This window comes from Triturus cristatus, chromosome 2_1 (assembly GCF_964204655.1).
Source record: "Triturus cristatus chromosome 2_1, aTriCri1.1, whole genome shotgun sequence".
Classification (NCBI taxonomy): domain Eukaryota; kingdom Metazoa; phylum Chordata; class Amphibia; order Caudata; family Salamandridae; genus Triturus; species Triturus cristatus.
The window spans coordinates 55,778,410-55,805,163 of NC_140581.1; the positions used below are offsets into that span (position 1 = coordinate 55,778,410).

The window sequence follows — 26,754 nt, forward strand, 5'->3', positions numbered from 1 at the left end:
GCTCAATGAGGAGCCTCTGTATAGCTCCTATCCCTGGTCTTTATTGCTCCCACATGTTGAAGAGTCCTCCTACAGACCTGCAGAGTCGGACCACTGACCCGGGCTCAATGAGGAGCCTCTGTATAGCTCCTATCCCTGGTCTTTATTGCTCCCACATGTTGAAGAGTCCTCCTACAGACCTGCAGAGTCGGACCACTGACCCGGGCTCAATGAGGAGCCTCTGTACAGCTCCTATCCCTGGTCTTTATTGCTCCCACATGTTGAAGAATCCTCCTATAGACCTGCAGAAGCTGACCACTGACCCAGGCTCAATGAGGAGCCTCTGTACAGCTCCTATCCCTGGTCTTTTTTGCTCCCACATGTTGAAGAATCCTCCTACAGACCTGCAGAGTCGGACCACTGACCCGGGCTCAATGAGGAGCCTCTGTATAGCTCCTATCCCTGGTCTTTATTGCTCCCACATGTTGAAGAGTCCTCCTACAGACCTGCAGAGTCGGACCACTGACCCGGGCTCAATGAGGAGCCTCTGTATAGCTCCTATCCCTGGTCTTTATTGCTCCCACATGTTGAAGAATCCTCCTATAGACCTGCAGAGGCGGACCACTGACCTGGGCTCAATGAGGAGCCTCTGTACAGCTCCTATCCCTGGTCTTTATTGCTCCCACATGTTGAAGAATCCTCCTATAGACCTGCAGAAGCTGACCACTGACCCAGGCTCAATGAGGAGCCTCTGTACAGCTCCTATCCCTGGTCTTTATTGCTCCCACATGTTGAAGAATCCTCCTATAGACCTGCAGAAGCGGACCACTGACCCGGGCTCAATGAGGAGCCTCTGTACAGATCCTATCCCTGGTCTTTATTGCTCCCACATGTTGAAGAATCCTCCTATAGACCTGCAGAAGCGGACCACTGACCCAGGCTCAATGAGGAGCCTCTGTACAGCTCCTATCCCTGGTCTTTATTGCTCCCACATGTTGAAGAATCCTCCTATAGACCTGCAGAAGCGGACCACTGACCCGGGCTCAATGAGGAGCCTCTGTACAGCCCCTATCCCTGGTCTTTATTGCTCCCACATGTTGACGAATCCTCCTACAGACCTGCAGAGTCGGACCACTGACCCGGGCTCAATGAGGAGCCTCTGTAGAGCTCCTATCCCTGGTCTTTATTACTCCCCCATATTAAAGAATCCTCCTACAGACCTGCACAGTCGGACCACTGACCCGGGCTCAATGAGGAGCCTCTGTAGAGCTCCTATCCCTGGTCTTTATTGCTCCCACATGTTGAAGAATCCTCCTACAGACCTGCAGAAGCGGACCACTGACCCGGGCTCAATGAGGAGCCTCTGTACAGCCCCTATCCCTGGTCTTTATTGCTCCCACATGTTGAAGAATCCTCCTACAGACCTGCAGAGTCGGACCACTGACTCGGGCTCTTTCCAAGGCTGTGTGCGGACAGAGACTGCTGACTCTCTTCTGCTGTGAAGCACTCCTGTGATTTTTCGAGGTTTCATTTCAAATGGGGAAGAAACTCTTTCTTGTTAGTGCCACATTGGCATGGTTTACATTTGCTGTTTTTTTCAACGCCAATATGGCATGGGTTATAAAGGCTAATGCACATTTTTAAATTGACTAATACGTAAATTCTGAGCTTGGTTATAACACCTCCACATCACTCCCCAGGGGGCTATAGTGATTCAAATGACACAAACTGAGCCTTGTACATAGAGGAAATATAAAATGTCTGCATTGATCAAAAACCTCAGAAAGTCCTTATTGGTCGATATAAATGAGGCAGACTGTAACAAAATACACATATGTAGGTTCAAGATTCTAATTTTCACCAAATTGCAACTCCGGGGGGCAACATGTTTGTATTTAAAACTAAAATGCTTACATTCTAGAAAATATCATATTAAAAGAACCCCAATAAATGATCAACGTGTTTCGGCACTACCCTTCGACCCGACCGTACTACCCTAATACTTCTAGTCCATTCTGTATTCAGACCAGCGCCCAGCCTCTAACCACTCACCACCAGTAAAGCTCTTCTTTTGACAGTAAATGTTACATATACCTTTGGCGGTGGTGAGCACAATGCAGCTTCATAAATGTATAGATTTTTTTTTAGAGGCTGAGATTTAGAGAGTAAATCTGAAGATGTAATGGATGCCGGCAGGGGAGTAGCTCTGAAAGAGAGCTCGGCTCAAGGAGAGGAATGGCATGTCTTCTAACACCACTGCACCTGGCAGGATATCTGTGCTTAGAAGCTCCTTATCGTGCACTGTTAGTAAACGACGCCCCTGTCTGCAGACCAGCAGGTGACTCGGTGTTGACTCTACGGTGGTGGAGAGTCTTCTCTGCGTCCACAGAAGGACACACGGCCTGGGGGAGATCCCGGGGGCGACCGAGGCAACCAGGGAGAGGCAATCACTGCTCTCTTTTACCGGCTTGTGTTGTTTGCAGTTCACACATTATTAACTCAGAGAAATTCAGAGTAAAATGTTTGCAATTTAAACACGGCAAATGCGTAGAAACAGGTTCCTGGCTCTGCGCGCAGCCCGCGCAGCTCTACGTGATACTGCTCCATGTATTATGTTCTCTGTCATGATAACTGTGCTTCAGATTTACCAAGACTTGGAGCCAGATATACAAACGTGTCACGCAACGCCGCGCAGCCGCCAAAAATGCTTTGCTGCGTTGCGTGACAGAGATGAAGCAGGAAAGCGCCTCTCCACAGAGATAGGGAACTCTCCTCCCCTCTCTCTAGCGCCGGTGCAGAATTTTGCAGCCCAGTGCCACGCACACGTGTTTGCACCATAGCGCAAGGGTGTGTGCGTGAGTCTAGAATAGGTTTTGTATTTGAAGCATTAACTTCCAGCACAAAATACAATGCCTAGACAACTTTTAAAACTTTTCATACTTTGATTACATTCTGTACAGTGCGGCACACATGCCAAGTCGAAAAAAAAAAGGAGAAATGAAAAATTTCCCTATTCTACACCTGCTTTCAAGTAGAGTTAATTTTTAGCACAAAACCATGTCTATTATTATTAGTAGATCGGCTTTTGCGTCATAAAGCACGGGTGGTGGCGTGGGAATGCCCATGCCACCACCCATGCAACGCCTTCTTGGCGCTAAGTAACGCGTTGCAGGGCTTCATGCTGCTGTGTGTTACTTTTATCCAACTTTCTAGTTCAAAACTTGTGAACAAAAAAAAGGTTTTGCTGGTTTGAGTCACTTTTGTGATGCAAACCAGGCACAACATGTGTGTAACTCTACCCCTGGATGGCAATGCTGGGGCACAAACCCGATGCAAAGTCTGCATGGCTCTGGTTTCCATTCTTTGTGTGCACGTGGCTTTTAAGTTGGGTTGCATGTTTGTGCACACTGGAGCATGATGTTTCACATGTACGTTTCCACGTTTCCAGCGTGCCCTGGCCTGTGCATGGGGGCTGCGCTGTGTTATTCACACCTCACACTTGTATTTGCTGTTTGGTGTGATTTGTGGCGTGTATTAATACAACTTCTTCAGGAAAAATGAGCCGATTTCTGAAAAGTGTGGTTGAGAGCCTCGTTTAATGATGAAACAGTATCTATAGGAACACGTTTAGGGCAATGCACGTATTAAACCGGAAGTTCTGGCGGGTCAGTCCGCTTGGCTGGGCCCACCTGCCTGTGGTGAGCGCTTGGACGGGCGGAAAGCAGCTGGGAGACTCCAGCGATGACTGCTTCGATCCGACAGACGCAGACCGGGGTCTCCTCTGCAAGGTTCAGGGGAGTCACTTGAGCAGCAGAGAGCGGGATGGCCGGGGCCTGCAGCTACGCCTCCCTGAGGTTCGTGAAGGCGCCCCCGAAGCCTCCGGGGTCCCATCCGGCAGGTGAGGTCCCTGCGCACCCCCACCCCCTACACCCTCACGCCGCACCCTCACACCTGGCGGGTGGCTCACGGGATATGTTTTCTTCCCCAGGCTGCAGCCCGGTCTGTGCGGAGGATGGACAGCTCACCTATGAGAATATTAGGATAAAGAGGGGTGCGGCGGAGACAGCTCACGGTCTAGAAGAGAAGCGGCCGGACACGCAAGGTAAGAGGTCGCCAGACACACCGGGTAGGAGGCGGCCGGACACGCAAGGTAAGAGGCGGCCGGTCACGCAATGTAAGAGGCGGCCGGTTACGCAATGTAAGAGGAGGCCGGACACGCAGGGTAGGAGGCGTCCGGACACGCAGGGTAGGAGGTTAAGCGGCCGGACACGCAGGGTAGGAGGCGTCCGGACACGCAGGGTAGGAGGCGTCCGGACACGCAGGGTAGGAGGTGAGGCGGCCGGACACGCAAGGTAAGAGGCGGCCGAACAAGCAGAGTAAGAGGTGGCAGGACGAGCAGGGTAAGAGGCGGCCGGACACGCAGGGTAGGAGGCCGGACACGCAAGGTACGAGGCGGCCGGACACGCAGGGTAAGAGGCGGCCGAACGCCCATGGTAAGAGGCGGCCGGACACGCAAGGTACGAGGCGGCCGGACACGCAGGGTAAGAGGCGGCCGAACGCCCATGGTAAGAGGCGGCCGGACACGCAAGGTACGAGGCGGCCGGACACGCAGGGTAAGAGGTGGCCGAACGCGCAGGGTGAGAGGCGGCAGGACGCGCAGATTAAGATGCGGCCGGACACGCAGGGTAGGAGGCGGCTAGATACGCAAGGTGAAAGGCGCCCCTCGGTGGGCCCCCCACAGACCTCGTCATGCCATCCACACCTGGATGCTGGCACCGGATTTAACTCCGGTATGACCGTAATTTGCCACGAGTAAATGCACCGATGAACGGGGTGGTGTGAGACAGGTGGGGGCGAGCATGACCCTACCCCGGCATGCTGCGTCACGTGCATGAAATGAAACAGTTTTCACTTTCAGGGATGTGAACTGGTGGGACGTCAAAGAGAGCATCCGATATTAGGCCGGAAGCAGACAGGCGTTGAATGCTGCAGTGCTGGTGGGAACCACCTGTGTGTGGGGGAGAGGGGGGGGGGGGGGGCAGAAGACAGGGGGAAACAAACGAACCAAGAGAGAAAGCGTGCGCGGGAGGAAGAGAATCATTTTCATTTGTTCGAAATCAGTACAAGGAGTGAGCACGTGTGGCTATCCCCTCCATGTCTGCTGCCCGGGATGGTTTTCCGTTCTCGCCGTCGGTGAGAGTCTGAGACACCCTCGTGCGTGCTAGACGTTGTAGTGCGTTATGCAGTGCGATGACGAATGGTACCCTCCGTGCAAGGTCCCCCCACTGATATGCAGGTCGCCGCGGGGTACTCATGGCTGGGTCAGGGTTTCCATAACTTTCACAACCTCCGTGTCCTTTGACAAAGCTGCACAAATCTTTCACATTTTCTTTTCACCCACCGCGGATCCCTCATGGAAAGTTCTGGTCAGTCCTTGAGCGGGGCCACGAAAAAGGGAGATTACAAAAGTTCAATTTCCCGCAGTATAGTACCCCCAGGGGCCCCCCCGCTGTCCCCCCTCCCCCATAGTAGGTTACCCAAATGACACACACAAGACAGTTGGTGTTGGGTAACAATGCTGCAGGTTTATTACATAATTCCAGAATATGTAATGGGTGGGTTATTTTACGGGCGATCCAAGGGCAGGCAAACAACTGGATCGCCTGCCCGCCTGATGAGCTGGGCAGCGCGGGAGCGATGCCCGCCGGTGCTGCCCTCCAGGTGATTCTTTCTACGATCACGTGCCGTTGGTAATTCTACTCACGCCCCCCCTCTCGGGGCGGAGCGTCGCATAGCAAGCCCCCGGTTGTTCAGGCCCACAACCGCCCGCAGGACTAGCGGGGCGCCAACACGGCTTCCGGGACCTCCCTTGAGGCTCCTCGGTTTTGGCTCAGGCACCCCCTATGGTGCCGTGCAGAGGTACCCTTTGTACCGGCCTGCTTCCAGATCGCCCTATAACTCCGCCTGCAACGAAAAAGAAAACATTACAACGCTCAGAAAAACCCCCCACCCTACGCCAGGTGAGCGGTAGGGAGGGAAATGGCGAGGTGGGCGACAAAGAGGTCGCCAGGAGGGTGGGGGAAGGCTAAATAGTCTCCCCCTCACACCAGGGCCAGGAAGTGACACGCATTGCGCGTCACTTCCGGCCAGCCCGAGGAGGGGGGCTCCGGTCTGCATCCCCGCCCCCCCCCTGTGGGAGGGGGTGTGGAGGGGTGACCGGTGCCCCGGGGGCACTAAGGCGCCGACCGCCGATTGGCCACCAGAGGGGGCCGCTGTTAGCGGCATAGTACCCCCAGGGGCACCCCGCTGTCCCCCCTCCCCCATAATAGGTTACCCAAATGACACACACAAGACAGTTGGAGTTGGGTAACAATGCTGCAGGTTTATTACATAATTCCAGAATATGTAATGGGTGGGTTATCTTACGGGCGATCCAAGGGCAGGCAACCAACTGGGTCGCCTGCCCGCCTGATGAGCCGGGCAGCGCGGGAGCGATGCCCGCCGTTGCTGCCCTCCAGGTGATTCTTTCTACGATCACGTGCCGCTGGTAATTCTACTCACGCCCCCCCTCTCGGGGCGGAGTGTCGCATAGCAAGCCCCCGGTTGTTGAGGCCCACAACCGCCCGCAGGACTAGCGGGGCGCCGACACGGCTTCCGGGACCTCCCTTGAGGCTCCTCGGTTTTGGCTCAGGCACCCCCTATGGTGCCGCGCAGAGGTACACTTTGTACCGGCTTGCTTCCAGATTGCCCTGTAACTCCGCCATAGCCCTGGCGGCGGCTCACCGTCGCAGCCAGGGCCCCCCACCAACCTGCTATAGTCTTACCTGCAACCTCTCCTATCTAGGGCTTCCTGCAACTAGCTGGGAGGGAACCATCCTAGCAGAAAGAAGAGTTTGAAATTCTGCCACGTCATGACAGTGTGCAGCGCTAGCGGGACTCAAACCCTGTGAGATCCCATATATCCACAGGCCCAAGACTTACCAGTGAGCTATAGCTCCTGGTGTAGTAGATGGCCCCATCTAGGCCCCCAAGGCCCGAGACGCTATCCTAATCGGATAGGGTCAGCTGAAATAAAGGACCCGTTGGGCCTGGGGAGATGTGCCAAGAACTATTCGCCCCCCAGGCGGGCAGGTTACCCTCTTCACAATTCTGGGCCTGCCCTCTTTGGCTATGAAGGCGAGAAGGGTTTTACTTAACTTTTGGCCAGCCCCCCCTGATTGCTAACCTGGAGCATAGGAGTGCTCCTGGCTGCCAGCGCGTGACCATGGGCAAGGGGCGACTCCTGCCCTTGCCCACCATCCCCTATTCCTTATGGGAATTATGCCCCTACAGATCCCTCAGTGATGTAACCCCCCAGGTATACCAGCTTCGGGAATCTGTCTGGCTTAAGCATTGCGCGCTGTCAGTAAAGTTCAGGCATTGAGGATTGACTAAGTCCTACTAAGCCCCTCCCATCATGCTCCTCAGTAGGAGGGTGGCGGGGGGGTGCCCCCCCCCACAAACCCAGAGCATCCCCAGCGGTGCCAAATTCCTGCTCCGTTGAAGTGAAGATTTAGTGCACCCTGGGCGTGACAAATGTACTATTGACATAATGTCCCCTTGTGATTGCCCCGCTGACACCCCAGTTATTGGGACAGCAGCACCCTATGTTTGCTGGCAGCGCCCCTAGTGCGGGAAACGTGTCTGTAAACCCAGATCCCACTGCATTCCCCCCCCCGCCCTCAACGGCAGCATAGCCGACGGGAGGGGGGGGCGATAACCTTATCCAGGGAGCGCCACGGGGGTTGCACCGCCCGCGATCCGCGGGGACCCAGGCAGCTCCCAGCCTTGCAGTGCTGGTGTATTAGGGCCGTGAACCGATGCTAATCTCCCAACGGCTCCCCCGGCGCAGGGTGTGCGGCTTCTTTGCCATCGCACCCCCATTCATTTACTTTGCTCGCGAGGGCCGCCGCCATTGAGAAGTATGCCCCGCGGGCGAAAGGCCGACGGACACACTATCGATACAGTGTGTAATGAGCGCTCTACCCTACGCTGAATCACGCTGCGGCGACGCTTGGGCGGAGGAAGGTTTAGACCTTGCCCGCGAAACCCCCTGAACCCTAGTTCGATGCGGCCGCCAACCACTATCTCGCTGCGGCCGATTCATGGGCAGGAAGAGGTCTGGAAGGCATTGAAGCGCTTTAACTAATACAGTGATGAGGAGGCGACACGGGGGTCGAAATGCCTTTGCACCTGATAAAGAAACTGTGGGCATACTGCTGGAGACTACCTACACGAATGTTGGGACCGCCGAGAGCGTCAAAAAAGAGGAGACTCTCTTTCTGCGCTCAACTATGTCCTACCTTTACTCTAGCAAACAACTCAATTGGCGACCGTGGATTGTGCTTGGGCCGCCAATCGTGCGGTGTCCTTTTCCTGGACTAAGCACCTTAAATGCCCCTGCTAAAGGCACTTGGCGTGCCGGCGCTTTGACTTTAAAAGAAATAAAGCTTTGCGACTGCAGGTGCACACAAGTTGTCCAGTCGTCTCCCCGACCGAGCAACTCCGAGTAGCCCCAGACGCATATTTATATAGCACGAGCTCGAACCGAAGGTAGTGGCGCGCTTAATGTGGGCACTGTTTGCGCATCCACATTCCAAAAGAGGAGATAAGTTAACCCGGAGGGATGAAATGACCCGCGCAACTCGACAAGGCAAGGTTTTTTTTTTTTTTTAATAATGCTGCATATTGATATAGCGCGACTCGAACCGCAGGTATTGGAAATGCCCACAACACCTGGTATTCCCAGGCGGTCTCCCATCCAAGAACTAACCAGGCCCGACCCTGCTTAGGTGCATTCAGGGAGGCGTGTCCGCGCGGACCGAAGGCTCAAAAGCGGGATCGGCCAGACCGCAATGTCCCGCACATTTATACAGTGCGGTCTCGACCGACAGCACTGGAGCGCCAGGCTGAGCACCGTGCCTGCATTCGCAAAAGGGGGGTGACCAGGAAATAGACGGGATGAAATGAACCCCGCCTTCATCCCACCGAGCCCACAGCGCGCAGGCGACAAACCCTTGCAGGCAAAACCCTGTGTTGCCCCCACAGCGCCTCTCCCCTGCTTCGAACTGCGCACGCCACAAACTTAGCCAGCCGACCCCGCACCAAGCCCGTGCTACCATGTCCCAGTACAAAATCACGCTAATATTACACTACACAACTGTCTATTACACTGCCCCTGGGCACTTTAGAGGGGCGCCGCGCTCGGACCGCCAACCCCAGTAGGGCCGGTTCTCCCCTAAGTCACCCGTGCAAACATGGGTGCGCACGGCTGCCCTGCATTTTAACTTGCGCCCTCTCACAACCCCCCAGTGGCCGCAGTGAATCGATGAAAAGTGCCGCCCCAGCATACCTAATCACTGGGGCGACGGTGGCCTCTCCGAGTCGGGGGCACACTCATGCATGATAATGATGACCCCCCCGCGGCAGCACAATCTTATATGCCACCCCCTACATGCCCGATCCCTGTGCGGAAGCGGCAAAACTACGCCCTGCAGTTGCCGGGGCCCCCAGGGAGGCCTTTTCAGCAGGCCGAAGGAGGTATGCAACTGGTGAGCAGAGAAATTTGCACTCACGTGCGAGATTGGCGGAAGACAATGTGTGCAGGAGCTGTGGGGTGTGGATTAACCGCACCCCCAGAAGTACAGCTGTACACATGATGCACGGTTTGATCTCGACCCGAATTAGAATTCAGCGCCGAAAATGAGGTAGCCAGAGATGTTACTCAGCGCCAAGAGGCCGTGCACGTGACACGCTTCCCACGTACCACCAGACTATTAACGCTATCAGATTTATGTGAATTATCCGCAGAAATCTCGCCGCTGCTGTGCCCTCATGCAATTTATAGCATGTAATAGGAAGCCCTAGATCATGCGGCAAGGCTGAGTAACTAAATTATAGCGCAAGAAAAGCTTAATTATGCGGCTTAATGCAGCGCATTTAGTGATGACATTACTTCCATAGTTTTGCCATTTTTACCCAGGTTAACGCTGTCTGAGCATACCTTTCATCTCATTAGTGCCAGTTTATTAGCCACATACAAAATGAGCCACAGAAAGTGGACCAGCCAACTTTCACCTTCCGCTGGGCGGCGCGCGCAGCCCTCGATGCGCCAGCAGCAACATTTGATCAGTTTCAACTAGAAACATTATTTTGTTCCAATTTGCATGTTATGCAGTAGATGATGGATTATCTGGCAAAACACCAAGCCTCAAATCCACATGCGATACAATAAAGAATGATTTTGCGCAGTTTCTTCCACAGCGCATTGCTGTGACACGTCGCCAGAAGTTCGCAAGTTCACACGCAGCGGCAGTACGGCTTAGCCGGGATCTGAACTCGCGCTGCAAACCTCAAGCCTTAACCACAGACCGCGGCGATCGGCGGGGGCCGAGATCAAAGCGCAACAATCCTACAAATCTGCCGCCATCTCCTATCCACCCTTTCGTACATTTACAGATGGGCCAGTCTCAGGCTCGTAGCCAGCGGTACAATTCCACTCGCGTTGTGGGCTAAGTCGAGAGGCGGAAAGTAACCAACTCATAAGGCATTAAACCTCCCCTCTAAGCGATGTTTGAATAACCGAGCTTCAGACAGGAGAGATTGCACACGCCCCCCGTGTGCATTTGGCACGGGGGCGCCGGATGAATGCTGGTGGCCGGGCCTGAACTAAACTAAAGTAGAGTAGAGCAGGGTAACGAAACGCCGCCCCCCAAAGCCATGCGCAGCTGACCAGGTCCGACCAGTGCCTCGCTGGCCCACTCCTGGGTGAACCGCGGGCCGGGAAAGTGTCATGGAGGGGTCGCACTGCTGCAGGTGCCACGAGCAGCAGGAAAAGCTGTGGACGGAGCCTTCTGCTACACCGGGGAAGGCACTGTGGAGCAGTCGGGTAAGACCGGGGGCTGGGGGAGATCGCGAAGGCCGGGTTTGTTCTGCCAGACTAGCTGCAACCGAAAACAGGTGGGCTTCCCCCGCCACAGTCCCGTCTTGCTCCTTACACTCCTGCAAGTGCGACCCTGTGCCTCTCCTCCCGAGAGGTAGGCGGAGGCAGGCGTGGGGGTCAGGGCCCAGAAAATGGCCTGCTGTTGGGGACCACATCCCCCTCTGTGTCGTGAGCTACCCGCAGGCAATAACCAGATGGAGGCTCAGAAGGCTCGCTATTCCCCCCCATCGCGATACGCGGGCCAGAGCCCCCGCGACCAGCATCAGCGGCGATCCTGGGGCCCGGGATGGACTGGCACCTACAAATTGCTCTGGGCCCGCCATTACTAAATGCCCACTCCCCGGTCACAGCGCCGGCCACGACCAGGGAAGGGGTACCGCAACCCTTGTCCCCCGGGAGCTGCCCCCCCCCCCATGGCGGGGCCGGGCACAGGTGCCCAACCTCGGGTAAGGGGGGGACAGCACTCACCGCAAAAGCACAAAACCAGGGGACACGTCCTAAGGGCGGCGAGGTGGGCGACAAAGAGGTCGCCAGGAGGGTGGGGGAAGGCTAAATAGCCTCTCCCTCACACCAGGGCCAGGAAGTGACACGCATTGCGCGTCACTTCCGGCCAGCCCGAGGAGGGAGGCTCCGGTCTGCGTCCCCGCCCCCCCCCTGTAGGAGGGGGTGTGGAGGGGTGACCGGTGCCCCGGGGGCACTAAGGCGCCGACCGCCGATTGGCCCCCTGCAGGGGCCGCGGTCAGCGGCAATTCACATAAGAAAATTTGCTCTTGAATACAGAATAAATACTGACAAAAATAATACTTTTGTGATTTGGTATAAATTCGTCCAGTCTTTTTTGAGAAATTGATATTTCAAAAGGGTCTTTGGGGTGGGCTTGGAGGGGTTAGAAAGTTAGATATATATCTGGACGGTTGGCCCTGCAAAACTTTAGCGGTGCCAAACAGTTAATAAAGAGGGCTCTCTGATTGGCGAAGAGAGCTCTTACTCCCAATGACCATTCCAGGTTATCGGTACAGGGACTTGTCTCGCCATATCGGATGATGTGATTCGCTGGCCCCAGCTTGGAAGAAAATGTGCCGTCTCCATTGCAGAACCCAGGGACTTGGAGAAAGGGGAGGAATCCCACGTGGGGGAGCATGAGAGACAACCCAGAGGAACAAGCATTGTGTGGGGGAGCTTGAGAGACAACCCAGAGGAACAAGCATTGTGTGGGGGAGCTTGAGAGACAACCCAGAGGAACAAGCATTGTGTGGGGGAGCATGAGAGACAACCCAGAGGGACAAGCATTGTGTGGGGGAGCATGAGAGACAACCCGGAGGAACAAGCATTGTGTGGGGGAGCATGAGAGACAACCCGGAGGAACAAGCATTGTGTGGGAGAGCATGAGAGACAACCCAGAGGAACAAGCATTGTGTGGGGGAGCATGAGAGACAACCCAGAGGAACAAGCATTGTGTGGGGGAGCATGAGAGACAACCCAGAGGAACAAGCATTGTGTGGGGGAGCATGAGAGACAACCCAGAGGAACAAGCATTGTGTGGGGGAGCATGAGAGACAACCCAGAGGAACAAGCATTGTGTGGGGGAGCATGAGAGACAACCCAGAGGAACAAGCATTGTGTGGGGGAGCATGAGAGACAACCCAGAGGAACAAGCATTGGCATAGCCAATAGGTCTTGGCTTTGGGAAACTGTGAAGGAGGGCATTACCTCCATCCAGATGCAAGTGTATGAGTGCTTGAACAGCAGTTTTTAGGTCGCTCTCAGGCTATCTCAAGAAGAGAGAGCTCGTAACAGGCCACTTTTATTTTTTGGCAATGTTTTCCTTGGGAGTGAGGGTGGTGTCCAGGGTGAGTCTAGGTGATTTGGTATTCAGTTAAAGTTGTGGTTTGGAGCCGTCCAGGTTCATGTCATTGAGCCAGGATTATACTGTTTCTTTTTTATTATTCTTGGCAAATAACAGGAATTGTGTGGTGATGAGGTTGCACTTCAGGTAGGCGCTGGACATTGTGGTCTGAATAATCAGCAAGCAATGCTTGAGGCTTTGGATTCCTAAAGGGGAGAAGGCTTTTAAGTTGAGTTGTGTATCCTTGGCATAATAGCCAATCTTAATGCTGTTATGTGAAGTTGGCCTAACGGCTAGGGCGCTCGACTTCGAACCTGGGGAACTGGGTTCGAGTCTCGGTAATGACGCTGAACATCCTGTGATTCTGGGCAAATCACTTAATCTGCCCGTGCCTAACAAAGAATGAATGTGTGTCCTAATGTAACGTAACTGGTGCTATGTAAAGCGCTCTGATATCTGATTGGATTCGGGTCGAGTTCGCGATATATAAAACTCTGCAAATAATAAAATATGCGAGTAGAGCACCAAATGGCTTCTTGTGAAGGTTGAAGACAGGAAACAGTATACATTTCTGTGTTTGGAAGGTGTTGCATAAGACGGTGGATTGCCACAATGCGCAAAGGATTCATCTGTATTTTTATTTGGTGTTATGCAGAGCAGCAGACAGTTGGCCTGCAGTCTGTTTTAGGTTAATCAAGCAAAATCCTTGTTGATTTTTATTTTTATTTTGTGGGGGGCTATACGCAGTGACTTATTGGAATGCTTGCTGTGTCATGGTTGGTACCATGTTGCAAAGTAGTCTGGCTGGTATGCATTCTTGCCGTGTGCAACATAACAAAAAAGCAACAAAGTACAGTGTTCTGCACTTCACTACATGGTTTCGAGTCGCCTCCTTACATGTTGAGCTCATTGTGATATTAGGAGCAGATGAGAAGTGACAGTTGTCTTTGGTTGCCTTGCATAAGGCAGTGGCTGAAGGGAAAGCTTGCTCTGTAACCGTGGACACTGTTGTGTACTGAGTAATGCCCTGGTTAATTACCTGTAATCTTAATTACTCCGAGTCCTGGTCTGCTAGAATCTCTTGCATAAGAACTGCATCCAGAAAGAGGGACGAGGAGGTAATGCTTATGCTTCAGCATGCTAGGCCAGGCTGTAGAATGTTATGCCGTGCCCTGCCGCAGGAAGTCCGCCTCCATATTAGTTGTCTGCAAATTGTCCCTCTGGGTTTTGTGTTGAGCTGGGTGACGTTAGTATCCCTTTCATCGATCTGGGCCGGCTGAAGGCTGCTCTACGCTAGCACTGCTCACTGCCACAACGCTGTAGTAATGAGCTCCAGACTGACTGAGGTATTTCATGAAGATTTATTGTAAGTTGTAAAGTAGCCTGGAACAAGCCCCACCAGGAGCAGCCAGCAGGCAGCTCAGCCCCATCATAACTGTGACTTATCTTCAACCAGCACCCAACATTCCGTAGTGCATCACAGTGCAGAGGCATTCCACTGGAAGGGCATGAAGTGGGTAAAGGCATAGATAGGAATATACAATAGGCAGCATACAACAAACGCCTCATTGGAGATTGATTCCAAAACGGCTAGGTTTTTGTCACAAGGGATTACTGTTTTACTGATGGTGTCCGCACAGCTGCTGACGTCATAGATTTGACTGTCGCCCCTCGAGCAAGAGCTCTCTGGGATTTTTGGAAACAAAATTGCACTTCCCTTTTTCCTTACGTTATCAACATTGGCCCCCCCAACAAAGCTCATTTCAGGGCCTCGCGGAGCTGTATTTTTGTTTGGCCCAAAACAAAGTGTATATTTACCTTGGTATCGGTGTGAGCGCTTCAGTTTGACATGTTACGGTGAAGCGAATTCAGGTACTCTGGCTCATGGAGATAAAATGTTAAAACGAGCATCTCCCTTATTTGCCACTTTTCACTTCCTACGTGTGCTGTTCTCCAGAATCGAAGGAATCCGCACGTTTTGATCCCCGAAATAGAGATTTTTCATGTGTGAAGTTTCCAACCTTTTCTCGCAAAGAAAACGCTGATAAAGCGCTGATCTGAAGCACACGTTTGAATAGACTGACTACGCTTCCTGCGATGAACCTGCTGAACGTTCGATGCCCGTCCAGCTTCCGTGCCCAGGGGAGCTGCCCTCTGTCACTATGTTTACTTCCGGTTTTTGCTTCGCGGTCAGGTTGCCTAGGTGTGCCGGTGATGTAATTGTGTTGGGACGAGGAAGCGAGAGAGGTTGTGCCTTCCTACTCTCTGATACAAGAAACTGTTATGAGGTACCTGTGCTGTGTACAGCGCAGGGCCCTGCTTCATGTGGTTTTCCTCACCAAGTGCAGTCCCACAATATAACCGCAACATTTGTCAGAACTAGGCTTTTCTTAAAATTTTTATTAAAATGGGGTGACCAGTAGTAAACCATGGTTGTCTTAAGGCCCCTCATCACGCTTAGCCAGACCTTGGACTATTTTTTTTTTTTAACCCTACAACAGACTACATTGGTGCCAATTCCGATCCTGTAAAACCCGGGTACGAATGGTCATGCGGAGCGTATTCTCCGTACGACTCGTACCCGGGAAATCCACCTTACAAAGCAGCAAGTACGATTCGTACAGAAATACCATTTCCGTATGAATCGTAAAAAACTACGTGCGGCGAAAAAATACCCACAATTCCGAACCGAGACATCGCGTACGTGATGTCCGGACGAAGTCAGGCAGCGTTTTACGGACGAGCAAGTACGATTCGTGCCTACGTCACTCCGCACGGCTCATTTTTTACGGCAGCCAAAAACTCCCGGGAGATTGAGGACGACGTGAAGAAGGAGCACCGGTACGCGACAGACAGCCATGGACCCCATCCTACGTGTCATCCCGGCCCTCCTAGCCTACGACCTGGTGCACCAAAACCGCCGCGCACGCCGCAGAAGGTCAGAACAACACCCAGGGGCAAAGGGGGGGGGGTGAGGGGCAGGAAACATAACCCCTACCCAATTTAAAACAAATATATCCTGTACATACATTACCTCCAGGGTCTGGTCACTTCGGGGGGCGTGTCCACCAATCCCTGAGTTCCGCCACAACGGAAGTGGACGTGTACCCGTCACCACAACAATGGTGGTACGGCCCGTACCCACGCCCTCAGAGCGTGGGTACAGTCCGTACCACCATTGTTGTGGTGACATAGGGGTACGCGTGGTACGGACCGTACCCATGCCCTCAGAGCGTGGGTACGGTCTGTACCACGCGTACCCCTACATCACCACTACAATGGTGGTACGGCCTGTACCCACGCCCTCAGAGCGTGGGTACGGTCCGTACCACCATTGTTGTGGTGACGTAGGGGTACGCGTGGTACGGACCGTGGCCACGCCCTCAGAGCGTGGGTACAGTCCGTACCACCATTGTTGTGGTGATGTAGGGGTACGCGTGGTATGGACCGTACCCACGCCCTCAGAGCGTGGGTACAGTCCGTACCACCATTGTTGTGGTGACATAGGGGTATGCGTGGTACGGCCCATACCCACGCCCTCAGAGCGTGGGTACAGTCCGTTCCACGCGTACCCCTACATCACCACAACAATTGTCGTACGGACCGTACCCAGGGCCTCAGAGCATGGGTACGGTCCGTACCACCATTGTAGTGATGATGTAGGGGTACGCGTGGTACGGACCGTAACCACGCCCTCAGAGCATGGGTACGGTCTGTACCACCATTGTAGTGGTGACATAGGGGTACGTGTGGTACAGACCGTACCCACCCTATGAATGCGGGGGTACGGACCGCATCACCCATACCCCTAGGGCACCAGTACATTTGTGATACAAGGCGTACACACGCCACAAATGTTGTCATAGGGCCTGGTGCAGCATATAACCAGTATATTGGGGTGTGTGTATGCCCAGGACAGCAGTGTACTGCACCAAGGGTGCGGGCGGGTGGGTGGGTGGCTGCCTAGGATTCCCAGCAGTGGACAGAGACATGGGGGTGGGTGCAGAGGACTCTCAGCAGTGGACAGAGACATGGGGGTGGGTGCAGAGGACTCCCAGCAGTGGACAGAGACATGTGAGGGGTGGGTGCCGAGGACTCCCAGCAGTGGACAGAGACATGGGGGTGGGTGCAGAGGACTCCCAGCAGTGGAGAGAGACATGTGAGGGGTGGGTGCAGAGGACTCCTAGCAGTGGACAGAGACATGGGGTGGGTGCAGAGGACTCCCAGCAGTGGACAGAGACATGTGAGGGGTGGGTGCAGAGGACTCCCAGCAGTGGACAGAGACATGGGGGTGGGTGCAGACGACTCCTAGCAGTGGACAGGGACATGGGGGTGGGTGCAGAGGACTCCCAGCAGTGGACAGAGACATGTGAGGGGTGGGTGCAGAGGACTCCCAGCAGTGGACAGAGACATGGGGGTGGGTGCAGAGGACTCCCAGCAGTGGACAGAGACATGTGAGGGGTGGGTGCAGAGGACTCCCAGCAGTGAACAGAGACATGGGGTGGGAGCAGAGGACTCCCAGCAGTGGACAGAGACATGTGAGGGGTGGGTGCAGAGGACTCCCAGCAGTGGACAGAGACATGGGGGTGGGTGCAGAGGACTCCCAGCAGTGGACAGAGACATGTGAGGGGTGGGTGCAGAGGACTCCCAGCAGTGGACAGAGACATGTGAGGGGTGGGTGCCTATCACTCCCAGCAGTGGACAGAGACATGGGGGTTGGTGCAGAGGACTCCCAGCAGTGGACAGAGACATGTGAGGTGTGGGTGCAGAGGACTCCCAGCAGTGGACAGAGACATGGGGGTGGGTGCAGAGGACTCCCAGCAGTGGACAGAGACATGGGGGTGTGTACATCATTATCAGATGACCACAACTCCATGGGTGTATGTACGCATCCCTAATTTTCGACTATGTTGATAGTGCCATAACAACACATCACTGACAGCAGTGTCCCACTCCCATGAGGATGGAAGTCTTTCCCCCACTGCATGACACACCACATGTGGGTGTGAGGACAAATGACACATGCATACCCTACCCACCCCTGGCGGATGCAGCACAATACACACACAGAGATCATGCCACAAGACTGTATAGTCATGTCAATGCCTACTAAACTAAGAGAGCCAAAGGGAACACACACTGTCACGCACATCCCAGGACTGATAGGAATGAACAGGTGCTGGGACAGCCACCAAGATGTTGTCTCCCATGGAAGGAATAGGGTGGAGGTCCCACAGATACAATGCCCACAATTGTGAGTCAGGTGCCCAAATACCCTACAGAACAAGTACCATATGTGTGCTAGGCTGGGATTACACACATGCATAGTGCGGAAAAGGGACAATTTCTCCATGAAGGCATGGCAACATACTCAATACACAAGTACAGTGACTACCAAGGATGGCACAGACGATGCAGCCGGAGACATTGCTGAGCAGGCATGGCCATAGTTGAAGGGATCCGTCACCAACAAAGGGAATGTAGACACAGGTCAGCACAACAATTGTGCAACTCCCTGCAGGGAAGATGTCAGGTGCCACAGACGAAGGAACACTCCTTGGGACTATGTCTCCAAACACAAATAGCATACACAACCAAAGATTCTTTGCAGAGACCTTGTGATGACACGCAGATACCATGGTCCACCCCATGAGCATCAGACTACCACATTTCCCTGACACCTAACACATTACCACAACCCCAACTCCTGGAGCATCAGCACCAACATCAATACCTGAAATGCAATAGTGTTCAAAGTAAAAAGAAAATGCTTTATTCAGCATTAAATGAAAAATTATTAAAGGACACTATTTACAAAGGCCAATGGCCAGCCCAGATCAGAAGTCCTTGGGGGGGACACATGGCCACGCGTCTCCCCTAGCTTGCCTGCACATTAGAACCCTCAGGTTCGTCGACTAGGGGGGCATCATGTGGGGAGGGACCAGGCACCGCAGGGACAGGAGGTGTAAGGGTAGGTGTGGTGGGTACAGGGACGGACGCCTCCACCACAGGGGGTGGGGCAGCGCCAAAGGTGGAGGTGAGCTCGGCACTGCACACTGCTGCCAGGGCGTCCAGAGTTTCCCCTGCACCCGAAGAAACCACAGGCACAAAGGAGGGGGAGGTCGGAGGGATGGGGTGCAGCGTTACCGGGGGAGGGGGTGGACGGGGGGGACTCAACTCCCCTACCCGTGGAGTGCCTTGCCCGTTTGCGGGCTGGTGACCCAGTGGGGCTGAGGCCCAGCACAGCCAAGTAGCTCTCCTTGTCAGACTGTGGGGCAGGGGAGCCGAGGGGAGTGTCTTTGGAGGGACTGGGTAGTGAGGCATGCAGACTCAGACTCTGACTGCGTGTATGCCTGTGTGCCCCAGACCCAGTGGGTGTGCCTTTATCCCCCTGAGTGTGTGTGCCAGGAGGTGTGCGCTTGCCCTTACGTGTTGGTGTGCTGCCTGTGTCTGGTGGGGTGCATGCTTGGGAATGTCTGGGTGTGCATGGGACAGGCATGGGAGTGGGAAGTGTGGATGGTGCAGGGGTAGGGGGGGACGAAGCTCTGCAGGAGACTCACTGCTGCCATCAGTGAAGAGTCCATGGACCTTAGCAACATCCGTTGGTCAGACATCTCTGATGACATGCCCTCCATGAACGACACCATCTGTGTCAGCAGTCTGGTGTGGCCATGGAGGACATTCAGCATCGATGTCTGGCTAACCTGCAACTGCCGCTGAATGTCCACAGACTCTGCAGTGAGGGCAGCAGGGGGGACAGGGGCAGGGGGTGCGGTGCCTGGCACAAAGGAGACATGGTGGTGCCCTGCATGGACAGAAGGGACCAGAGCAACTGGGAGGGCGGTGATGGGAATGGAGGACGCGGTGACAGATGTTGTGCTGCTGCCAGGTGTCGTAGCAGCCTCTGCCTCCTTGAGGAGTTTAACCTCGGACCCGACAGCGTCGTAGTCGGTGTCGCCACCAGACAGGTCGTCCGCCTGACTCCCCTCGCCCTCCGTGCCACTTGCTCCCGCAGACTTGCCAGCACTGGTGGCACCGGTGCTGGATCCCTCCTCCATGTCCGTGCAGGTGTCTCCCTCGGTGTCCTCCGATGATGCTGTGGGCAAGGTGGAGATACAGAAAATAATCAGTCACCTGTATACATCTGACACCTGAGTCCAAACCAAATATATCACAGTGCATATCAGGAAATGCATCATGAGTAACATCTAGAATACTCCGCACATATGTAAGCCCTGCACTGCCCAGTTGGTTGACCCACCATGCCACTTGGAAACCAGGAAAATTAGGACACAACAGCAAATAACTTGATATTGAGTTATACTGAGAAGCTAGTGTCTGGGAACAGTTGAGCACAGCAAGACTATGAAGGCATGCCACCTCTTGTTCACTGTGAACGAAACAGTATTGGTGCACACAAGGCCAAATAACAGACCTCAATGTTGAAGGTGTCCCCACACTCAGAGACCTGTGAGTACTTTGGAAACACAAACAAAATACATTGTGATCCCTTGGGAATCACAACACTTTACACAATCTACATGTTCAGAATGTGTGAATGTGCCACTTTGTGAACAGAACACACATGTGCCTGTATAAAAGAAGTCACACAAGGAGGTGCACACAAAACTACATTTACACAGTCATTGTATGAGCTGCCAGCGTTATTCAAATAAGCCACTGTTAGGAAGAAATGGGGTTTCAGTAAGTACATATACACTGCACCACGGCGGTCTGGATGACTTGACAATCGTAAGTTGGTATCAGCAACAACCAAGGACTTACCCAAATGCAACCACACTGTGGGAACATGTATATGTATAATCTCAAAACAAGTGTTATTCGAACTGTGCCTTTCTTTTAAATGTGCCAGCGTGTCCCCGGAAAGTGTAAAGGTGGTTTCTTGTGCACTTCCTTGGGAGACATCTGTCATGCAGGCACATTATTGTCCTTCACAACAAAACATAAAAGTCAAGCATTGAAAAAATTGAGACATGTTGACAAGTGTAGTGAGTGCCAAGGTACAAGACTTCTTGACTAACAACTTGAATCATGCCACCTGTCACATAGCCATCCGTACCATGATGACACAGTTGGAAACACATCTGACCCACTGCCTGTCATGTGGAGTGGCACACATGTCCAAACACAGGACAATGCATAAGCTAATGGGCCTGCAATTGTGTAAGAATAAGGAGCACCTGCACTGAGGAGACACCCTCATGGGAATCAAGAATGTCCACACAGATGTCAGCACACAAAGACCAAACTACGTAGCATCTGGACCACACACTGGTGCCAAAAATGGATGAGCAGGAACCATGTATTTTAATTTTTGACACATGCTGCAAAGCACAAACATTAAACCCTGCACAACATGACTGGGTCAGTGCACGTTGTGTCTCTCCAGACAATTATCACACACAGGTCAGTCCTGGCAAGGAGACATAAGGTTTGGACATGTAGGCCTTGCCCACACAAACCCCCCATACCTGAGACAATGTGATTGAGACAGATCAAGAAGTTACACCTCTTAATCTGGGTTTACTAAAATGTGCATCAAGAATTCCTAAATGTACTCAACATCACCTCGTGAGGCTGTCAACACATATTTGTGACAAACAACCATCAACAGATAGTTGTACATAGACACACAGGCACTGGCCAGTGTGAGTATGCACAAGCCAAATGGGCTCACCCTGTACAGTGGACACATGTAGCACACTTTACATAAATACAAATGAGGCCAGGGAACAATGCCACAGAGGCCAACCTATGCTGAACACACAGAGAATGGGCACAGTGTTGGATGACACACATGATTCCGAGGCAAGGGTGTCTCAGGGGACTGTAGTGGGCACACTGCTCCATGGTCCTGGAATGATCTGACTGTAACATGAGCAACCGCCCCGGCACTATGCATATCTCCCACTCATGCACATCATGTCTGAGGCCACAACATCGGTCATGCATGCTGCAAGTCTGTTCATTAGAAACCTCGCACTCCTATGTTGAGACTCAGCATCAGTGCCAACAAATATGGACCCCCAAATGACTGAACAGGACAGGGCACAGGCAAGGTACCAACACATGTCACAGACCAGCCCCACACATGATGCAGAAAGCAGTGTGCACTTAGATTAACTGGCAGCCTAGATGACCATGTGCAATAGTGATTACACACAGACCAGGGAACACATGTCAAGGAGGGGAAGGGAGGAAGAACAGCACCGGTTGACTTGGGGGAACTGGATATGCACTGCACATATAAACCCTTGCAGTGTATCCAGGCAACTGAGCACTTCCAAAAGCTAGTGACACACAACAAACACACATGTACCTACCCCCTCCTTGCTGCTGTCCCTCCTGTAACCGACTATCCATGTCAGGGAAGACCACCGCCAGGACACGCTTCATCTGGTGGGTCAGGCGTCGGCGCCCGCCGTGGGGGCGTGGAGGTGAGTCCTTCAGCAGGACCCGGGCGATCCTCCTGGTCCAGCACCGGATGTCCTGCCAGCGTTTCCTCACTTGGGCTAGGCGCCGACTGCGACACTTCACCGATATCACGGCCCTGATGGCCCGCTTTCATATCTTTCCCTTCTCGTAGGCAGTTACCTGTGAGGATGACAAAGTGAGACAACATCACTTCACCTGCTCCATGTCACAGAGACACACATTTGAACATCTTTGATATGTTGAACAGGGCATAGTATGCTGCCAACGAATAGCACCTTTGTCATAGGGACATTAGCCTCTGTGGAAGCCCCAATGCACTACATGGCATTGAAAGTACACAGGTGGCATGAGGGGTGCGACACACTCCCTGATCATGGCACACACTGTGCATCACAAGCAACACCAGGCTGATGGACAGCACCTCAAAGCAGTCACATGCCCCAGGCCACTGACGCAACCTCAGCAGAGTACACAGACACACACAGGCACATATCAATCACCTGCCATTGGCAACAGCGGATACAAATCTCACTCTGCACATGTGCCACTTGCCTGTGGGGTGTCACAGGTGTGGGGCTAGCTCAGCAAGTCAGACACACAGCACAGCTTACTTCTCACATCAGATGGGTAGAGCTGTTGCCTCCTCCATGCAGCTGTGGTGCAACACTCCACATAGACACTCACCTACATGACAAGGAACATTCACACAGATCAATGTCCAGGGGGCGTACACATAATTTGGACACTCTCACCACAGCTCCACTCAACTCACACACATCTGTGGGTACAGTCACCTGTCACACCGGAGGGACCACTGAATCACCTCAGGACTATAGAACAAAAATGGCCCAAAGGATTAGCCAGGCTGAATGTGCCATGCACTATGCAGTGAATGTCACAGTAAGCACAATGCAAGTGAGGAGTGCACACATGAACTACATCATGCTCTGCATGAGAGACATAAGCCATTCCCCCCCTTGGGACCCACTCTAAACAACATTGCATGTCTGTCACACCTGGACACAATGCCAGAAGTGACAGTCACAAAAAAGGTGCACAGTCAAAGCTAGTGGAGTCAGCACTCACCTGCTCCTCTGGTCTCCCATACAGGCTGGGCTCTGTGGGAGGATGACATCAAGCAATGCCTCATTCTCCTCTTGGGTGAAAGGCTGGGCCCTCTCCACAGACCTTGACATGGTGCCAGAGGAAGCACAGACAGCAGCAGTGGTGTCGACTGAAAGGTTGTGCAGGCAAGTGCCCTCTCATGGGTTCTGCCTGACTTATATCTGCCTTGCTGGGGTCTTTCATTTACAGGAGTACAGAGAGATTGGTCAGACTCATTTGCATCCTACGTTTCCTCCAATCCCTTTAAAAATACACCAGTGACAGCATTTGCATGGTTCAAATTAGCAGCATCATGTCAAGTCAACAACCACTTTGCAACATTGTAGTTTGTGGCCAACTGACTTTCCAAGGCCACCTGATGGAAAAATGTGAACAGAAAACTCGGTATCCATGACAACCAGCATGCATTTAGAGCCTAAAACTTGTCCCTTATGTGTCCCCTATGTAATTTTCAAATCCCCACACAGGTACGGTGCGTTTCACACGTACGCTTAGGCACTGGGAGCACACGTACGTTTACTACCTCAGTACACGTACGTGTACTACCAGTGCCTACACGTACATGTACACGTACGTGTAGGCACTGGGCGTACACGTACGTGTACTACCTCAGTACACGTACGTGTACAACTAGTGCGTACACGTACGTGTACTGAGGTAGTACACGTACGTGTACTACCAGTGTACTAACAGTGCCTACACGTATGTGTACATGTACGTGTAGGTACTGGGAGAACACGTACGTGTACTACCTCAGTACACATACGTGTACGCACTGGTTGTACACGTACGTGTACTGAGGTAGTACTACCAGTGCCTACATGTACGTGTACAACTAGTGCGTACACGTACGTGTACATGTACGTGTAGGCACTGGTAGTACACGTACGTGTACTACCTCAGTACACGTACGTGTACGCACTAGTTGTACACGTACGTGTACTGAGGTAGTACACGTACGTGTACTACCAGTGCCTACACGTACGTTACTTGTACTGAGGTAGTACACGTACGTGTACTACCAGTGCCTACATGTACGTGTACAACTAGTGCGTAGTCACTGGTAGTACACGTACGTGTACTACCTCAGTACACGTACGTGTACGCACTAGTTGTACACGTACGTGTAGGCACTGGTAGCACTAGTTGTACACATACGTGTAGGCACTGGTAGTACACGTACGTGTACTACCTCAGTACACGTACGTGTACGCACTAGTTGTACACGTACGTGTACTAAGGCAGTACACGTATGTGTGTACGGCCCGTAACACGCGTGCTCTTATAGCACCACTACTATAGAGATACGGACCGTACACACGCCCTCAGAGCGTGTGTACGGTGCGTTTCACACGCTTACACTGGTGATAGGGGGCGCACACGTAATCAATGGAGGTGTCAGACTCGCACAATGCTGTACATCAAGTCATTGTCATTGCAGTCCTTCATGTGCAGGGCCTAGGTGTGTCAGGCAGTGATATTGCACATGTCTCCTCATGTTTAAGCACAATAGATGTGTGATGACCTGTGTACACATGTCATGTGTGATGGGGCACTATGTGGCACACTTCCCCTTCACACTTTGCGCATGTGTGCATGTAGTACAAACGTGTCAAGCATAGCATCACTGGTATGGCACAGTCACCAACACCCGCAAATGTCCCCTGATGCCAGGGACAGGGACACTGATAACTGACATTTAACGACCAGCGTGCCACGATGTGACTATGTCATGTGTGTGTCATGTGTTCCCATGAGCTGGCTGTTGGTGTCCCGCCAACTGCATCTGCTGTTGCTGCATCCAACATGTGACGGAGTGTAGATGGGCATGGCACACATCTACGCACACCATGCCACATGTGGAATCCCACGTAACGTGTGTCTGTATGCATCGAACACGGTATTTCGACATGAGGACATATCTGTGTTGTCTCAATGTCTGTGTTTTCACGTGTACCCCTTCATCGCAATGTGTGTGATCTGTACATTCGACCATCCATGTGATCTGTGCGTCTAGTTTGCCGCCAGCTGTCTGTATGAGATGACATCCTTCAAATGCAGATATGTGGATGTATGTCACTCCTGTGATGTCTCTGGCTGTTCACTTACACTGGCCCACAGCTCGTTTCAGGGCATGTCATGTAGACTTGACAATCAACGGGTGTAGCTGGCTTTTCATAGGAGTATCACCTGGCTGGCATACGTGTCCTGGATGTATTGCACAGACCAGACTCTGTATTTAGCAGATGTGTAGTAGCAGTTGAGCATGTGCTCAGTTCATTGACATTGATGTTGTTATGTACTCACTCTTCGTTATTCATTCCAATTTTCTGCAGGGCACCGCCTCTCCCCCGACCAATGCCAGACTTGGGTGCCATGAGGGAACGTGACTGCATAAGATGTTACCGCTTCTCGCAACAGTTGATTGAGAACTTGACCGCAAAGCTGGAACCACACCTCCAACCGCGACACAGGTATCCTACTGCGCTGACCCCCAAGATGAAGGTGATGGCAGCCCTACATTTTTTTGCCACCGGTACGTTTCAATTGACCATAGCTGATGTTGGTGGCATGTCACAGACTATGTTCAGCCGTGTCCTGCATGATGTTTTAGAAGACATGTTGGAGCACCTGGATGAATTCATCCATTTTCTGACTCGTGAGCAGTTGACAGGTGTCAGGGGTGAGTTCTATGCCCTGGGAGGAATGCCCCATGTAATTGCGTCCATTGATGGGACACATGTGGCTTTGGTACCACCACAGGCACAGGAGGTAGCCTATCGCAACCGTAAACACTATCACTCTATTAATGCCCTTGTGGTGTGTCTACCTAACATGCTGATTTCCCATGTCTGTGCATGTTTTCCAGGGTCAGCACACGATGCCTACATCATGAGGCATAGCAGGGTGCCACAAATGATGCTGCGGCTGCACAACGAATGAGCATGTCTTGTTGGTGGGTATACTCTGTCCTGTGTTTAGCGGTATCTTCGTACCTTACGGCATATCCTGACCCACTTCTTTACATGATGTTTCCATGTAGGGGACTCTGGCTATCCCAACATGCCATGGCTGATGACGCCTCTCCGCAACCTCAGAACAGCTGCAGATCACCGTTACAACAACGCCCATAGGCAGACCAGGCAAGTGATTGAGAGGACGTTTGGCCTCCTGAAGAGCCGATTCCGGTGCCTTCACAAGACTGGTGGGTCCCTCCCATATGCACCGGTGAAGGTCTGCAAAATCTTCCTCATGTGCTGCATGCTGCACAACATGGCAGTGGAGAAGGCAGTGCCACTCATCCTGGATCTGGATGAGCAGGAACATCCACCCGTGGAGGATGAAGGGCTTGGTCACGAGGCAAGTG

At 52.9% G+C, this 26,754-nt stretch overlaps 1 protein-coding gene across 2 annotated transcripts in view; it reads left to right on the plus strand.

Moving 5' to 3' along the window:
* The first annotated feature begins 3,730 nt into the window (after window positions 1-3,730).
* Window positions 3,731-26,754, plus strand: part of LOC146863719 (uncharacterized) — a 320,036-nt gene continuing 297,012 nt past the window's right edge. For both annotated transcript variants that reach the window (XM_085627867.1, XM_085627868.1), the window contains exons 1-2: window positions 3,731-3,877; window positions 3,968-4,081. In XM_085627867.1, coding sequence (XP_085483993.1) covers window positions 3,802-3,877; window positions 3,968-4,081 — 190 coding nt within the window. In that variant the 5' untranslated portion in view covers window positions 3,731-3,801. The remainder of the gene's footprint in view (window positions 3,878-3,967; window positions 4,082-26,754) is intronic.